Here is a 14,323-nt window from a genome sequence, read left to right as displayed (position 1 = left end):
TTGCTATCATGTACACACAAGAAGGAAGGCTAATGTGTCACAATCATGTCGGTTCTGTCCCTCGTCACAAAAGACAGCGTCACCTCGAGCTGACGTCCCCATTCCTGGTGAGAAATTGGCGAAAGGACAATTTGAGCGGAAGAAATTTTCTCGCGTGTGTCTGGTGCACGCGGGCAATAATTTCGTTCCCACAGTTTGACACGGCTGATGTGTTGTATACTTCGCGAGGTGTCGCGGCTATTTGCTTTCTGATCTCCTTTAACTTCATTTGCTGGCTCGCTTTAGTACATGTACGCGTTCAGCATGACCACATTCTCAGCGTCCTGCACCGCTCCCATTATCACCTTCGGGAATTGTGCGTAATTTTTGGCCGTAAAAAAACTACAGGCGAAGCTTGAGTTTGTCCTCGAAAACAAATAATCGCTGAATTTTTCTAAGTTCGAGTAACGAAAAAAAAAAAAAAAAAAGAAGAAATATCACGGTACGTGGGGGAACATTTCTTTACTTCAGAAAAAAAAAAAAAAAAACAGCGTGAAAGAAGACAGAAAATAGTGTATATGACTGTTTCTTGTGCATTTATTTTCTGTTGTTTCTGTTTATTCTGTGTGGGTAGCGTTTGATGTTGATGTTTGCTCGTGCACTTCGATCGCAGGCGACAGCGACAAAACAGATTGCAATTGTGTCTACTGCTTCGAAAAGGCATCGAGTCTGCGCCCCTCGATTACCACATCAGGATGATGCTCCTGCGTTCTGGAGTGCAGGTAAGAATACTAGGCTCGTTCTTATCACCGTATCAGAAGACGAAATCATAACAAGCATGCGAAGAAGAGAGCTCGACTTGAAGTTTGCGCATGCTTGCAGTGTAGGCTTAATCTTAACATATTATACCTTATGCACGCGTGCTGAACTATCAAGAGCAGAACACAAAGGACGCCAAAAATTGCGTGTGAAGCACGAAATACCAGGACATAGACGGCGACTTCGACTATGCCTCGCGTGTGATCAGCAATTTCCTTCAGCGCCACTCGCAGCGAACGAGCTACAACGCCATGCAAGCAGAACGGCGATTACGCAAAGTAGCTCCATTTTAGTGGCTCCGAGATGCCCTAATTTACCTAATTCCTCAAAACAACAAGCTTATTCCCAGGACCACTCTGTTCTTCGTTATTTTGTGTTCTTGGGGGCAGATAGGGTGAACTAGCATAGAAGAAACTGGGGAGAAAACAGGGCCTGTGCCCTCTCCCATCTGTAAAAGAAACTGTTTAGAAGTGCATCCAGCGTTATATGGTGGTTTCAGAGAGGGCTCTCAAAATTGGCTACTTCCTCGTACATTTACGACATGCGGAGGTGGACTGTGGAGCTTAATAGCTGACTTCGACGTGGAAAATTGTAGTCTCTAGATGCGATCTGTTATGCAGGAGTGATTGTATTTATATGAGCTCGCGTACAATGGTCTTCGTTGGTTCACAATTCACCCAGTCACGTGACTTCGCTTGAAATGGAAGTGCGCGTAAGTCCAGGCAAGTTCAATTGTTTTATCTGTGCATGGAAAGGGACAAGACAGGCAACCATCGCGTCGCAATGACGTCACAAAGAAACACCAGGCCGTAAAAAAACAAACTCCACGTTTCAAGATGCCGTACATCTCAACCTGTATAATTTATCTTACGTTTTATCACTGTGAAAACAGATTACATCGCGTGCTCCTCCGTTACCGAGCGATCTGCCTGCGGTGTGGCGACATGTTCCTCGGGGGATAGCGCGTCCTGGGCCAACTTCACGTGGAACTGTATCAACATTTGTCTTAGAGCATAGTGTCCTGTGAAGTCGGCCCAGTATGCGCTGTCCCTCGAGTTACCTGAGAACAGCCTCTGTGGCTCAATTGGTACACTCTAAAAACAGAACTTCACCGCACAGCACGCTGTGCGCCAACCATTGCCAAGAATGATAGAGTTATCGCTTCTGATTCGAAGAGGGAGGTGGGCGTACGCCTTTTTGTGGCAATTATCATATATCCAAATTGCCACAAAAAGGCGTATGCCCACCTCTCTCAACGAATCGGAATCGATAACCCTATCGTTCTTGGCAATGGTTGGCGCACAGCGCGCTATGCGGTGAAGCTCTGTTTTTAGAGTGTAGCGTATTCGCTTACTGATCTCAAGGTTACGGGTTCGAACCCGGCCGAGGTGGCTCAGGTGGGCGAAATTAATCCACAGACCGACCACTCTGGCGTCGCTCATGATCATTGTTGTCTCGCGACGTAAAGCCACAAATTATTGATTACTATTATTAATATGAAACGATAACTTCACCTCCTAACATCCTCCTACACTCCTAAAAGTGAACTTCACCTCATAGCACGCTCCTAACCAACCGTCGTCCCGAATGACAACGTTCTCCCCCTTCATTTGATGGAAACGGGGGGCGTACGCCATTTTTGTAGCAATTCTGAACTGCATAATGCCACAAAAGGTGGTGGTCGTGGTGAAAGGGTTCGCCGTTGTCGGCCTCACAGAGGTGGGCAACGTCACGACTGGCGCCCTGGGGGAATGTGCGTCCTGGCCACAAAAAATGGCGTACGCCTCCCCGTTTTCAGCAAATCAGCCGAAAGAACGATGTCACTTGGGATGATAATTGGCGTAAAAGATTTCGCCTTCGAGCTTCATCTATGCGATGAAGTTCATCTTTAAGGGTGTAGTCAACCATCATCCCCGAATGACATCGTTTTCTCCTCTGATTTGTTGAAAACGATGTGCGTACGCGTTGCTACGACAACTATGCAGCTGCGCAAGTTGCCACAAACGGGCGTACGCCCCGCGCTTCCCACTAGTCAAGAATAATATCATGAGTTGTCCTTCAGCGAGTTATGTGGTGAAGTTATGCGGAATGATAAATGAAATTGTTGCGGAATGATGAATCCCCCTCCCCCCCCCCGAAAAAAAAGAAAGAAAAAAAGCTCCTGTACTAATACTGCGCGGAGGTAACCAGAGTTACACCGTAAAAAAAATCGTAATTTTACAGTACAAATAACTGTAACTCTGTTGCCAGCATATATGTGCCGTAACCTACATGCTGCACAACATTCGTTTGGAGTGCACACTGCACAGTCCCGGACTATAGGTTTTCGCAGTTTAACATCGTATAATATCCCTTTAATGCAAGTGGAATGCTTTTTGCATGTGGGAGCTGTGCAGTGTGCACTCCAAAGTAATTTTTTGCAATAACTAGGTTACGGCACATATGCCGGCAACACAGTTAGCAGTCACTTTTGTGTAAAATTACTATACATTTTGTTTAGTAGCCGCTTGTAGTTCTGCAAGTGGCGGTCTCATCCTTCCCTCCTTGTGCCCGATTGGTGTGTAAAGGGTGCGGCTCCCTCACCCTCATTTTCCATACGTGAATGCTCAGCTCACTGTAAATACCTACTGTATTTACTATACATCGCACATGCTAGTTGTAGATAAAGTATAGATAGCCCGGTGTTATGTATGCATCTGTCTTGAGTGCATGTATGTATGTTTGCATGTATAGGGAATGTGTTATACGCATCGTATAGTGTAGCACATGACTGTTAGTTTTCTTGATCAGTTCATTGCGTGTTGAATAAATTTTCCTATAACGGAAAATGCGAACAAAATCGAAACACAAGCGAAGGATAATAATGCCAGGTCACGTTTCATAGTAGATTTTATACTTCACTTTCCTAGGATTTGGATAGAGAATTATAAGTTATCCACATTTAAAAAGAAGACACAATTTCGCCTTCGAGCCTATAATTAGAATAAAGAAAACGGGAAATAGCACATTTAATGCTGTATACAACCACTATTCTTCCGTGAAATGACTGTCGATGAGACCGGCTGGTCGTGCTGCCAATTATATCACACGGTGCGCGTTAAAGACAGCTAGCCCGCGAAAATGACTAGAGTAATTACGTGTTATTCGCGCTCAGGTTGAGATAAAACGGAAAAGAGACGAGGAACTATAATTGCACGGCTGCAGACGAGCTTAAATTTTCCGAAAAACAAAACTTTCCTCCACAAAAAGCGCTTTTCTTTGAAAGGTCAACGAAGCCTCAAATGACTTTTGTCTACATATGTCGTCGGATGAGAGATCATGCATTTCGGAAAAGCATTCAGTTGTGTACGGAAACCCGATCACATTTGCTGAAATAGCAGAGCGCATACTGTTTGGAATAAGTAACGGTACACCAAAAACATCGGTACAGTGTGAGTATAGGTATATTTCTATACCGCTGGGGTGGCGAGACAGATGTGTGACCGTAAGCTAAGTATAAGAGTTAACCTTAAGCTATCTAAATAATTTTTTTCCTGGCGAGTGAGAAAGTAAGTTTATGAACAAAAACCAACAACACCTATACATTGCACTTATATCCCCGCCGTGTAACAAATTAACGTTGAGATGTTCAGTATGTCTAAAATAAAAGAGGATGAAACTATAAAATTGAGGCATGAGGACATCCGTCATGTAGAATCATTCAATTCCCAAAGATTCGCGAGGGAACCAGATTGGTATTGAATTTGAGTTTAAAATATAAAAATTGCAGCTCCACAAGTGTGGAGTCTCTCAGTCGGCTAATACCCCAGTTCGCGGGAGCGCAGGGAGGAAGTTTTCTACGGTATAAGCGTATTCATCTCAGCGTATTGGTTCATTAACTGCGGCAGTTATAAGTTCCAATTTGCATTTACAGCTAATTCATGCAACATGTTCTCTGATGACATTATAGCGACAACAGGCGTTGTTAACAACACTGAATTCGTATAACGCCTTTGTTATGCCTCGCTTTTCTTCTTCTTTACACCCCACCTCATCGTCAGCATCTATTGTAGTAGTAGTTGCTGTTGTTATTGTTCTCATTTGGATGCACAACATACTGTGTTCGTGAGCTTAGCCGAAGTAAACAACACCAGCAAACGAGGAAGTATCACCACCGCATCACATGCAACGAACGAAACTGCGCAACCCCTCCAGGGAGACCATACGTGTATATTCTGGAACAGACTTTACAAAGGCAACCTCCAGGGAGAAAGGAAATCGCTCTAAATGATGGTTTGCAGCTGCCCTCGTGCAAGCGTTGACTCCGCGCAATAAAGCTAGGGGGGTCGACACGTAATCGCCTGTGCCGGCGTTAATCGGGGGCGGTGCCGGTCGGCACGTGGGCCCCGTACTTGGGCCTAGCAGAGAGCCGTGCTATTGCGTGCGATCACCCTGAGCGTCGACGGAGACCGCTGTCTAAATACCTTTTTGTCCCGTAGTGGTGTTTGCGCTGTGACACGTGTGTGGCAGTGAGTTCGTGCGGCTGCCTGGACCCCTCATGTCCTTTGTTTGAATTGTTACTAAATTTTTGGTATTCTTCGCACGTTTGCTTCTTTCAGGCTGACATTTGGAGAGGGCTCTATTTCGGTGGCTTAGTTACAGTTACGGGGCCTATAGAAAGTTAGGCATTCCTCGATCAGGCTGGAAATCGCGGTGCTGGATGCGTGGTTGTGTAGCTTTCATTGGCGCGGGTTTGGCGCGTTTTGTTTGGTGGAGTTCTGTTATCTTAGTTCTCGGCCTACTTCATGGCGAGCTTTGCCGAAATTTTTCCTAACCCGTCCAATGAAATTGGAAAACATCGATACCGGAAAGCGGAACACCGTTCTGACAAATGCTTTTCGGACGAAAAGGACCGAAAGATTTTGAAGATCTAGGTTGGTGAAACTCTAATGATGAAAGTGTGAGGATGCACGCGCATCTTCGAAAAATTGTGTAATTGGGAATATGCACCGTTGTGGGACACTTGTGTGGGTGACGCTACGAAAGATACCGAGGGAAAATAAATGAAGAAAAGGGAAATTTATATGCATGTAAATGTCAAAAACTCAGAGTTCCACAAAAGCCAGTTGATGCTTCGCAAAAGTTACCTCGAAATACTCTTCGCATATTTTCTGTGATGTTAGTCTGTGACATTCAGTATTATTCGTCCATGGAAACCTCACGTAGCCCAAACCATAAAAGAGTTAATTATTAATTAATTAATTCGTACACGCGCTGACCAGTGCGTCACTTAAATTTGCTGGGACAAAATTCCCACCCTGACACGCAAGCGGTGACAGGATGCATCGGAACCGAAAAAATAATCCTGCGAGCGAAATGGACAATACTTTCTCTGTTCATTTAAAACGCTGGTTAAAAAACAAACAGAAAAAAACGCGTAACTGGTGGAACGTATGGACACGCTCGAGTACTTTTACTACTGTTACCAATAAGCAACTATTTGACGGAGATGCTTGTGAAGAGGTTTGTGTTTGTGTTACTGGGTGTTTGTGTTCCTGGTGTCCTTTTCTTCCTTCTTTGTCGTATAACTACGGCCAAGAACCGGTCAATGAGTGATGTATTGAAATAAGAATACATAATTACAAAATACAAAATTAATTTTAAAAGAGGGCTATGAACACGTGACAAATTACAGGAAAACGCATCGTTGATACTCCTATGTCATCAACTTTCATTCCACACAGTGACGCTCTTTACCGTAGCCGCTTCCAAACGAATACTGGCACAGTTTCCTGTGAAGGTGGCCCAGGACGCAAGAGCTGTCCCCCCCACACCCCACCCTTCTCGTGACTACGCCTCCATCCGTCAGGCCGACCATTTCTCTAAGACATGCATTTGGAGAAGGACAATATTCAATCACTCTCACCAGTCATCCTCATGGGCAACAGTCCGTGCACATCCAACTGCTTCACCGACGCAGGGTCCCTCACTACGTCAACCGTAACCCCATCGTCATCGCCATCATCACGATGTCGATGCCGGCGATCCCGATCGATCAAGTTCCGAATGAGAAACGATGACCGCTGTTCATCAGCAAGGGACGAAACCACACTCTTCTCCGACGGCTTGTCACATAGCATCCCGTCGACGCCCCCAGGGCTGGGTAGACGCCGCGTGGTCGTCAAGTCTGCGGGCTCGAGGTCGTCGGAGACGTCGTCTTCCTCGTCAGACATGTTGACTTGTCACACGCGGGAGCAGTACGGGCGGTGTGGGCGCCCCATTGAGAAAAACGAGCGTGTGTGGATGACGGCATGTAGCGTAGGGGCGACGGCGAAGTTGCGTCCCTCGCCCCCGCCGTTGTGAGGGAGGGTAGTGAGGCAGGCGCCGCCCCCTCAGCTCTCTAGAGGAAGTTCCACCGGGAGTGACCGCTTGCCAATTTGAGCTGTCTTCCTTCATTTGCAGTGGGGGAAAGCCCGATTTGGAATTTACGGTACTTCCGTTTCCAAAAACTGTCGTCTGCTTCGTTGTCTTCGAGTTCTTGCTTGCATGAAGCACGTGGTCTCTCTTCTTTGCTCCGCGTTGTGTGTTTCGTATTCGTTTGTTTGTCACTGCAGCAATATAGCGCAGGTAAACGCATTCTGCATCTCGATCGTTTCCCATGTGATCCTAGTGTCTGACGTGGGAGTGTGCATGCACCTTTACGACATCGTTTGAACCATCGATGTGTGTTCCTGCGCATATACGAACCGTTCGACCCGCATTCCACCTGCATTTTCTTCCTTTCTTCTTCCGCTACCAACGACATGAAGTAACACTGGTGTGAGCTCCGGCGCACGTCGAAAGAACCCCAGGCGGCTGAAATTATCCGCAGTCCTATACCGTGCGACACGTGCAGTATGTCGCCATACTATAGGCTGACACACCTTACGTGTAAATCTACTCGGATTACTCCTCAACACCGTCCCTGAAGGGTTATGGTGCGTGGAAAGGAAACAAAAATATAAAACATTCCGTGAGCTGTCCATGTTGCATGGACAGCTCACGGAATGTTTTATATTTTTGTCTTTCTCAAAATGTCATACCCACGTCCAACCGGGTGTACCCGTACTGGTGTCATAAATGACACCCACACTCGACCCGAAATCGAGACCCGCAGCCGCAGAAAAGTGCGGTCTATCTGCGGGTATCCGCGGGTCACGTGGGCCTTTCGTTATATGGAGCTGTGAACAGGCATCCACTTTGATGCTAATACACATAGCGCCGTGTCCCCGTATAGGATGGCAACTCGTAAGTGGCTATACCATATTCCTAGAGCCAGTGTAGGAAACACATCACTTACAACTTGATGTAGTGTGCATTCGATCTTCGCTAACAGTTAGGATTCAGTAGCAACCTGACGATGTAACATTTATTAGAAGTTGTGGTGTCAATGGAGATGTCTATAGTAATTTCAATCTAATATGATAACTCGTGGCTTCAGGTTGGAAGACAGCCAGGATCATCGGCAACGTCACAGTAATGTGAATTCATTTCGCACAACTGAGGGTTCTTGAAGATGTGTCGAAAATCTTAGCACACACTGCACGCCGTATATTTAACGTGAGACGAAGACAACGTGTCTGAGCAACTTATATACCATGCCACCAAGTTGCAGGTGCCTTCGGCCGGGTTCCTATCCGCAACCTTAGGATCAGTAGGAGGACACGCTGCAACTGATACACCGAGGTACCTGGTACTTCACACAACTGGTACCTCACAAGCCTTGTACGTATTTTAAGTATTGTGTTTAAAATACTGTATTTTAAATACTTTTTCAGTATTTCACACTTTTTCCAAGAATATTTTATTGAGAATTGGTTGTCCGTCCTTGTTTTACCGTGTCTCTTGCTGCCCTTCACCATGAGTATCTTGTACTCTAACTAAAATACATTTTTCAGTATTTTTTACTCAGTACTTTAATTACCTTGTCAACTGTCAGCTTCTCGCAGCATTTCACTTTTTTTTTCTCGTCCCGTCCAGGAGAAATTCCCTTCTTTCTGTGATCTTCCTGTGTCATTCTGATATGTGTCCTCCTCTTCCATTCTTGGGCTGCTGGTCTTCTTCAATGTGTACTCCAGGAGAGTTCCGGGCTTCGTTGTCTTAGTTCTGACCACAAACATAACTGCGAGCTCCGGGCTGTATCCGTGGTGGGGCCTTGGTTTCCAGACCTCTCACCTCTGAGCTCGTAGAATGCCTGTCTGTGGTGCGCTGTGGCATCCCTTCCCCGAGCAACGTGCTGCCAGTCCAAGCAGCTGGGAAGACCGCTCGAAATCCACACGTCACCCCCCCCCCCCCCCCCACCCGCCCCTCTCTCCCTGTGGCATGGACGAGTGGCCGCTGGTACACTTCTTGTCCATTTCGTCTTTGAGTGATGTAAGCACACAGTCCAGTAGGGTGCAGTTATAGGTAGGGTCTTTCGGGCAGCCTATACATTGTCAGATTGCGGTGTGGGGCCTACCATGTGGGGCCTAACGACACCCGCGGGTTTTCTTAATAACCGATAGTGCTCAAGTATCTTAAAGGTACTATAAAGCAGTCGAGGTCGAACCTATATGCAATCAGCATGACGTGAGAGTGCTAGACTCAAAGGTTCAGCACAACAAGTAATATGCGCAGGAGTTTACTCCAAGTATTTGTAATTGGTAAATAAAAACGCTTTCAATAATGTCGGGGCGAAGTCGTGGGAAGAAGTACTCAATTTGTCAAGCAACCCTGTAAACAAGGAGACCGATAAACAGATGGCTTTTCTGTTGGGATTTGCAAATACTACTACCTTTTGAGAAAATTTAATTTGTGTGAAAGAAAATAAACGAAAGCGGAATCTTGCACTCAGTATCTAAACGTCTATACCTGGGCCTTGTATCAGCACCGTGGCGCTCGTCCCTCTGTTTGGCCCAGAGTCGTGCGCATGAGACATTTTCGCCGCCGTACTTGGCGGAGTTAGCGTTTCGTCGGTCTGCATCGCCACAGTGTTGCCAGTAGATTTAAATTTGCATTTTTTCGGGAGCTATAACATCTATGTGAGAAAATTTTGCAGCATTTTACTCCTGAGGACATACACAATTCAGGGCACACAAAACATGAGGTTACACCTCGACTACTTTATCTTTTACCTTTTGAAGTATTGGTACTCTATTCTAAATACTTTTGTTTTCAAGTATTTTGAGCCGTATTTTAATTACGACTGACTCTCAGTATTTGGTATCTGATTTTAAATACTTTTGTGTGGCATTTTGTACATGTCTGCTCACAATTTTCGCCCTTGCTTGTGCATGTACCTCTGCAGTTAACAGATATTTCCCTTTGAGCTTGTTTTGTTTTTGCGCTTTGCGATATTGTTTTGCTATGTGACGCGGAAGTAGCATAAAATTAATTTCTAGTACCGACAAGTACGACGTCAACGGGGATCCCAATCTGCCATGCGTCTGGCATACGTTGTTTCTCGAACGTCGAATTCCCTCTCCTAACCGCAGTCTTCCAACGTGGTGCGGGGAGCGGAGACGCCCGCTGTCACTACACTCTATGAACAGGCCTTCACCACATAGCATGCCGTGTGCCAACCATTGCCACGAATGATACGGTTATTGCTTCTGATTGGAAGAAAGAGGGGGCGTACACATTTTTTTTTTTTTTTGGGATATTTTGCTTCGAGCTCTTTCAGCACCACCACCTTGTGGCAACCTGGATATACGATAACTGTCACAAAGAGGCGTACACCCACCTCTCTCTTCGAATTAGCAGCGATAATCCACTCATTTGTGGCAATGGTTGGCGTGCGGCGTGATATGCGGTGAAGTTCTGTTTTTACAGTGTATATAGGAGAAACTTTTGTTGTTGTTCCTGAGGGTCGACAAGTCCGCGCACGAGTGTAGGATTACGGAACATGCGCTCTACTGAAGTGCGACCGACCTGAATGAATGCTGTTCAAACGAAGCTTGGAATGGTTTCGCATAATCATGCAGTGTCGTGACGCGGAGTGACTGATGGTCATTCACTTATCCGTGTATCGTGTATACGACAATCATGCATTGTCAGATTCAAATGGAATGGTCCTGACGGAAACAATCTCGCAGAAAGAAACACATTTTCCTTTTGTCGCACTATCGATATTACTCGTCATTTTTTTTTTCTCGAATTCGTGCCATTCTTCTGCGCCTCAATTTTCGGTTGTGACCACAGAGGGGTGGAAATGTCTGCGCGAGAAATATAGGACCGGTTTGAATTCATCAAAATGATACGTTGACCGCTTTCTCCGGCCGAGGCAATTTCGTTATGATTTACAACCGTGACAGCAGAAAAGGTCGTAAAAAAAATGAAACCAAAAAACGCAGCAATGAAATAAGCCAAGACCGTGGCCCACTCGGCCATCGTGGAAAGCCTCCAACCCAGATCAATGGTTCTCGTTTTGTCGCCAGCCAATCAGGTGAGCGCACCGCCTTGTCATTTCGTTTCACGCCTGTTGAGAGTGCGCATTAAATAACGGCTTTTAGTGGATCCAGCGATGAAACGGAACAAAGAACTGCCCAAATCCTTCTCCTGGGAGCGAGGCTGCGTGCTTGACTACAGCGCCGCCTAGCTGCGGCGGCGCAAACTGTGATTATCCGGTCGTCTGCCGGCTACCAGTGTTTTCGCTCGTCGATTATGGTGATTATTAGGCTCCAAATTTCTAGCGGGTGCTGGGCTTTAGGCGTTGGGGACGGACGGTTTGACGGTGATTGCGGTATTTTGCGCATCTCGATTCGGGAATTAAAAAGAAAGCAGCAGCAGCTTTGATTTCGACTCTTCTGTGGGAAGGTGGGTTGGGCTGTTCTCGAGGCATGGACGCGATTCACTGCGCGCGCCCATCGTGAGCTTCTGTACTCCGTAATCGATGGGCATACCGTTTGTGGAAGGGGTTTTTGGAGTCGATCGTGGACCACATTTCCTTTATTCGTATGGTTTTCTTTTTTCCGAACTTTCTTTTGACAGACCGTCCTGATATCGTGATAGGTGACGCCTGGAAGTTAAAGTTGCTCTGGTTGATTATACGAGTTGGGTATATAGGCTTGAGAAGTGCACGCATGATATCTTATTCCGATTTCTTCCAGGTTCTTAACCTTTATGTAACTCAGTGGTATAGGTGCTACTCATATGCAGCTGACTTTTTTTCACCCTCTTCTTCGTGCCTCTCCGCGAGCTGTTATTACCTGCTCTCCACTTTCCTTCCTCTTCAATATATACAGAGTTGCCCAAGATGAGGCGCGGGATTTGTAATGAAGATAAAATGAACGCAAAGAGTGTTTTGGGAGTGAAACTATACGTTGGCAGACGTATTATGCGCTAAAATTTGATACAAAAAATGCATGTTGGTCCAGTTCTTTGTCTATAAATTGGGAAAATTACACTCTTAAAAATGAACTTTACCGCATAGCACGCTCGTACCCAACCATCATCTCGAATGATATCGTTATCTGCCCTGATTGGTTGAAAACGGGAGGCGTACGCCTTTTTTGTGACAATTATGAACGACATAAGTGTCACAAAAAAGGCGTACGCCTCCCGTTTTCAACAAATACGGGCAGATAACGATATCATTCGAGATGATGGTTGGCTAGGAGCGTGCTATGCGGTGAAGTTCGTTTTTAAGAGTGCGGAGATATACAGGGATTCACCAAATAAAGCGGTGACGTTTCGTTTCGCACCGTATTTCTATCGCTCCGTAAAATGATTACCGCAGGCACGGCCGATGCTAATGAACTGCTGTCAATGATCTATTGAGCGCTCAAAAATTGTGTCAAACGTTTTCAGCTTTCCGATTTCCGTCAGTAAATTATTTATTAAAAAATCAAAACCGCGCCATTCGAGACCATTCGAGATTATGGTTGGCTACTAGCGTGCTATGCGGTGAAGTTCATTTTTAAGAGTGCGGTTCTTCCTGAGACGATACTCCGTACAATCAGACGTGTGTCGTCGTCTAAAACACTTTCTCCAGCTTGTATATAGCACCTCACAGTCGGGGAAAGCTACGTTTTCCTCGCATCATGGCGAAACAAACGCAAAACGCGCTAAGTAGAGCATTATGGTGAAAACGAGGCACATTATACCAAGCAAGAGGAAAACTCAATGGCGCTAAAGCACGCAATTCACCGCACCTTGGGCGAAGTACACAGTGCCCTAAAACTTCAGTGGCGCGACGCCGATAGTCGGCACACCTACACGTCGGAGCAAAAAAATCATTATGTAATCGTACGCATTTATTCGTCTCTTAATGCTGCAACGCCGTTACTCAAAACGACGGTGGCCATATCAAAAATATGCGTCACCTGTATAGGAAAAGCGGACGACGTGACTGTCCGTTATTCATGAAGTGGTAGCGGAAAATTGGCTCCGCAAGCATAAAGGGATGACGTACTTCGGAGCAAACCGACCCTGGTGTTGGACGTTATTATGAACCTTGTTTATGTCTTATATCGAAGTGTTCCTGTGCGTGACCCGTTTCATTTCGGTTGTGTACCGAAATGATAGAGAACGCTTCGTGGATCGTCTTCCACGCGTGAATTTTCTCTACAAGACGCGAGAGCCTATATCTTCGCTTGGAACTTCAGCACGTTCATTTGTATACGGGCGAACGAATTCTGTAATAACATAGCGATTGCAGCTACGAAGCTTTTCCCCGTATAGTTACTCGCATGTATTCTTTCCATTTATAAAAGGACGCGTTTGTATTCGAACGCCGTGTAGACGTACGTTTCTTCAGCATTAACCTTGAGGTGTAGCATGCGCGCAGGCAGACATGCCTGTATTAGTCGTTGACAGAGCTCGCGCATGAGCTAATCCGCGGGAAGCCGCGAGCAAATTGCCAACGTACACTCTGAAGACATAACTTCGCCGCATAACAGGCTGATGGCTGCCCATTGCCCAAAATGATATCGCTATCACTACTGGTTTGCGGAAAGTGCGAAATGTACGCCTTTTTAGAGCAAATAACATAACAGTTCGTCACAATGTGTAGGGGAAAGGCGGGAGGAACGGGACAGTCTCACGTTTGATTTTTTTCTTCTTTTATTTGCCACATATAGAACTGTGCTGCTGTTCTCTAAATGTCAGGCAGAACCTCTACCACAAACTATGAAAATCACCTGCTGGGCCTACTTTTAGGAAGTGTTTAAAAAAACAGTTGGTGAACACTTGAACCTGTCCCACTGCACCCTTCCCTACGGGAGGAGTGGGACGTCGTTTGGGAGGACTGGGACACAATGCTCATTGTCCAAAAGTCGCTTACAAAAAGTAAAAAAGACAAGTGATCGTTTATTGCAGAATCTTACAAGGACAAAGTCGTGTCTTTCAACCTTAATTGGACCTGAAGGACTGTCAGTTTGCGGCAGGCCGTGACACTCATCGTCTGAGAGGGGCAATTCACTCAAGGCATGTTTTTAAATTTTTGACATCTTCTTGAGATCACTTTTGCCATGGCGTGCGTCACTATTACTAAAGATATCAAAAATATGCGCATGTGTGTGTTATATTT

General features: G+C 45.8%; 2 protein-coding genes across 4 annotated transcripts in view; one reads left to right on the top strand and one right to left on the bottom strand.

Annotated features, from left to right (window-relative positions):
• Positions 1-7,010, bottom strand: part of LOC135369457 (barH-like 1 homeobox protein) — a 36,161-nt gene extending 29,151 nt beyond the window's left edge. The window contains exon 1 of the mRNA XM_064603046.1: positions 6,704-7,010. Within this exon, the coding sequence (XP_064459116.1) occupies positions 6,704-7,010 (307 nt within the window). The remainder of the gene's footprint in view (positions 1-6,703) is intronic.
• Positions 1-14,323, top strand: part of LOC135368626 (dopamine beta-hydroxylase-like) — a 352,228-nt gene that overhangs the window by 33,084 nt on the left and 304,821 nt on the right. For all 3 annotated transcript variants that reach the window (XM_064602032.1, XM_064602031.1, XM_064602030.1), the window contains exon 2: positions 653-761. The gene's annotated coding sequence lies outside the window, so the exon portion shown is untranslated. The remainder of the gene's footprint in view (positions 1-652; positions 762-14,323) is intronic.

The sequence above is a fragment of the Ornithodoros turicata genome, chromosome 9, assembly GCF_037126465.1.
Source record: "Ornithodoros turicata isolate Travis chromosome 9, ASM3712646v1, whole genome shotgun sequence".
NCBI lineage: Eukaryota > Metazoa > Arthropoda > Arachnida > Ixodida > Argasidae > Ornithodoros > Ornithodoros turicata.
The sequence above is the reverse complement of the archived record's forward strand: the minus strand, read 5'-3'. Positions and strand labels throughout refer to the sequence as shown.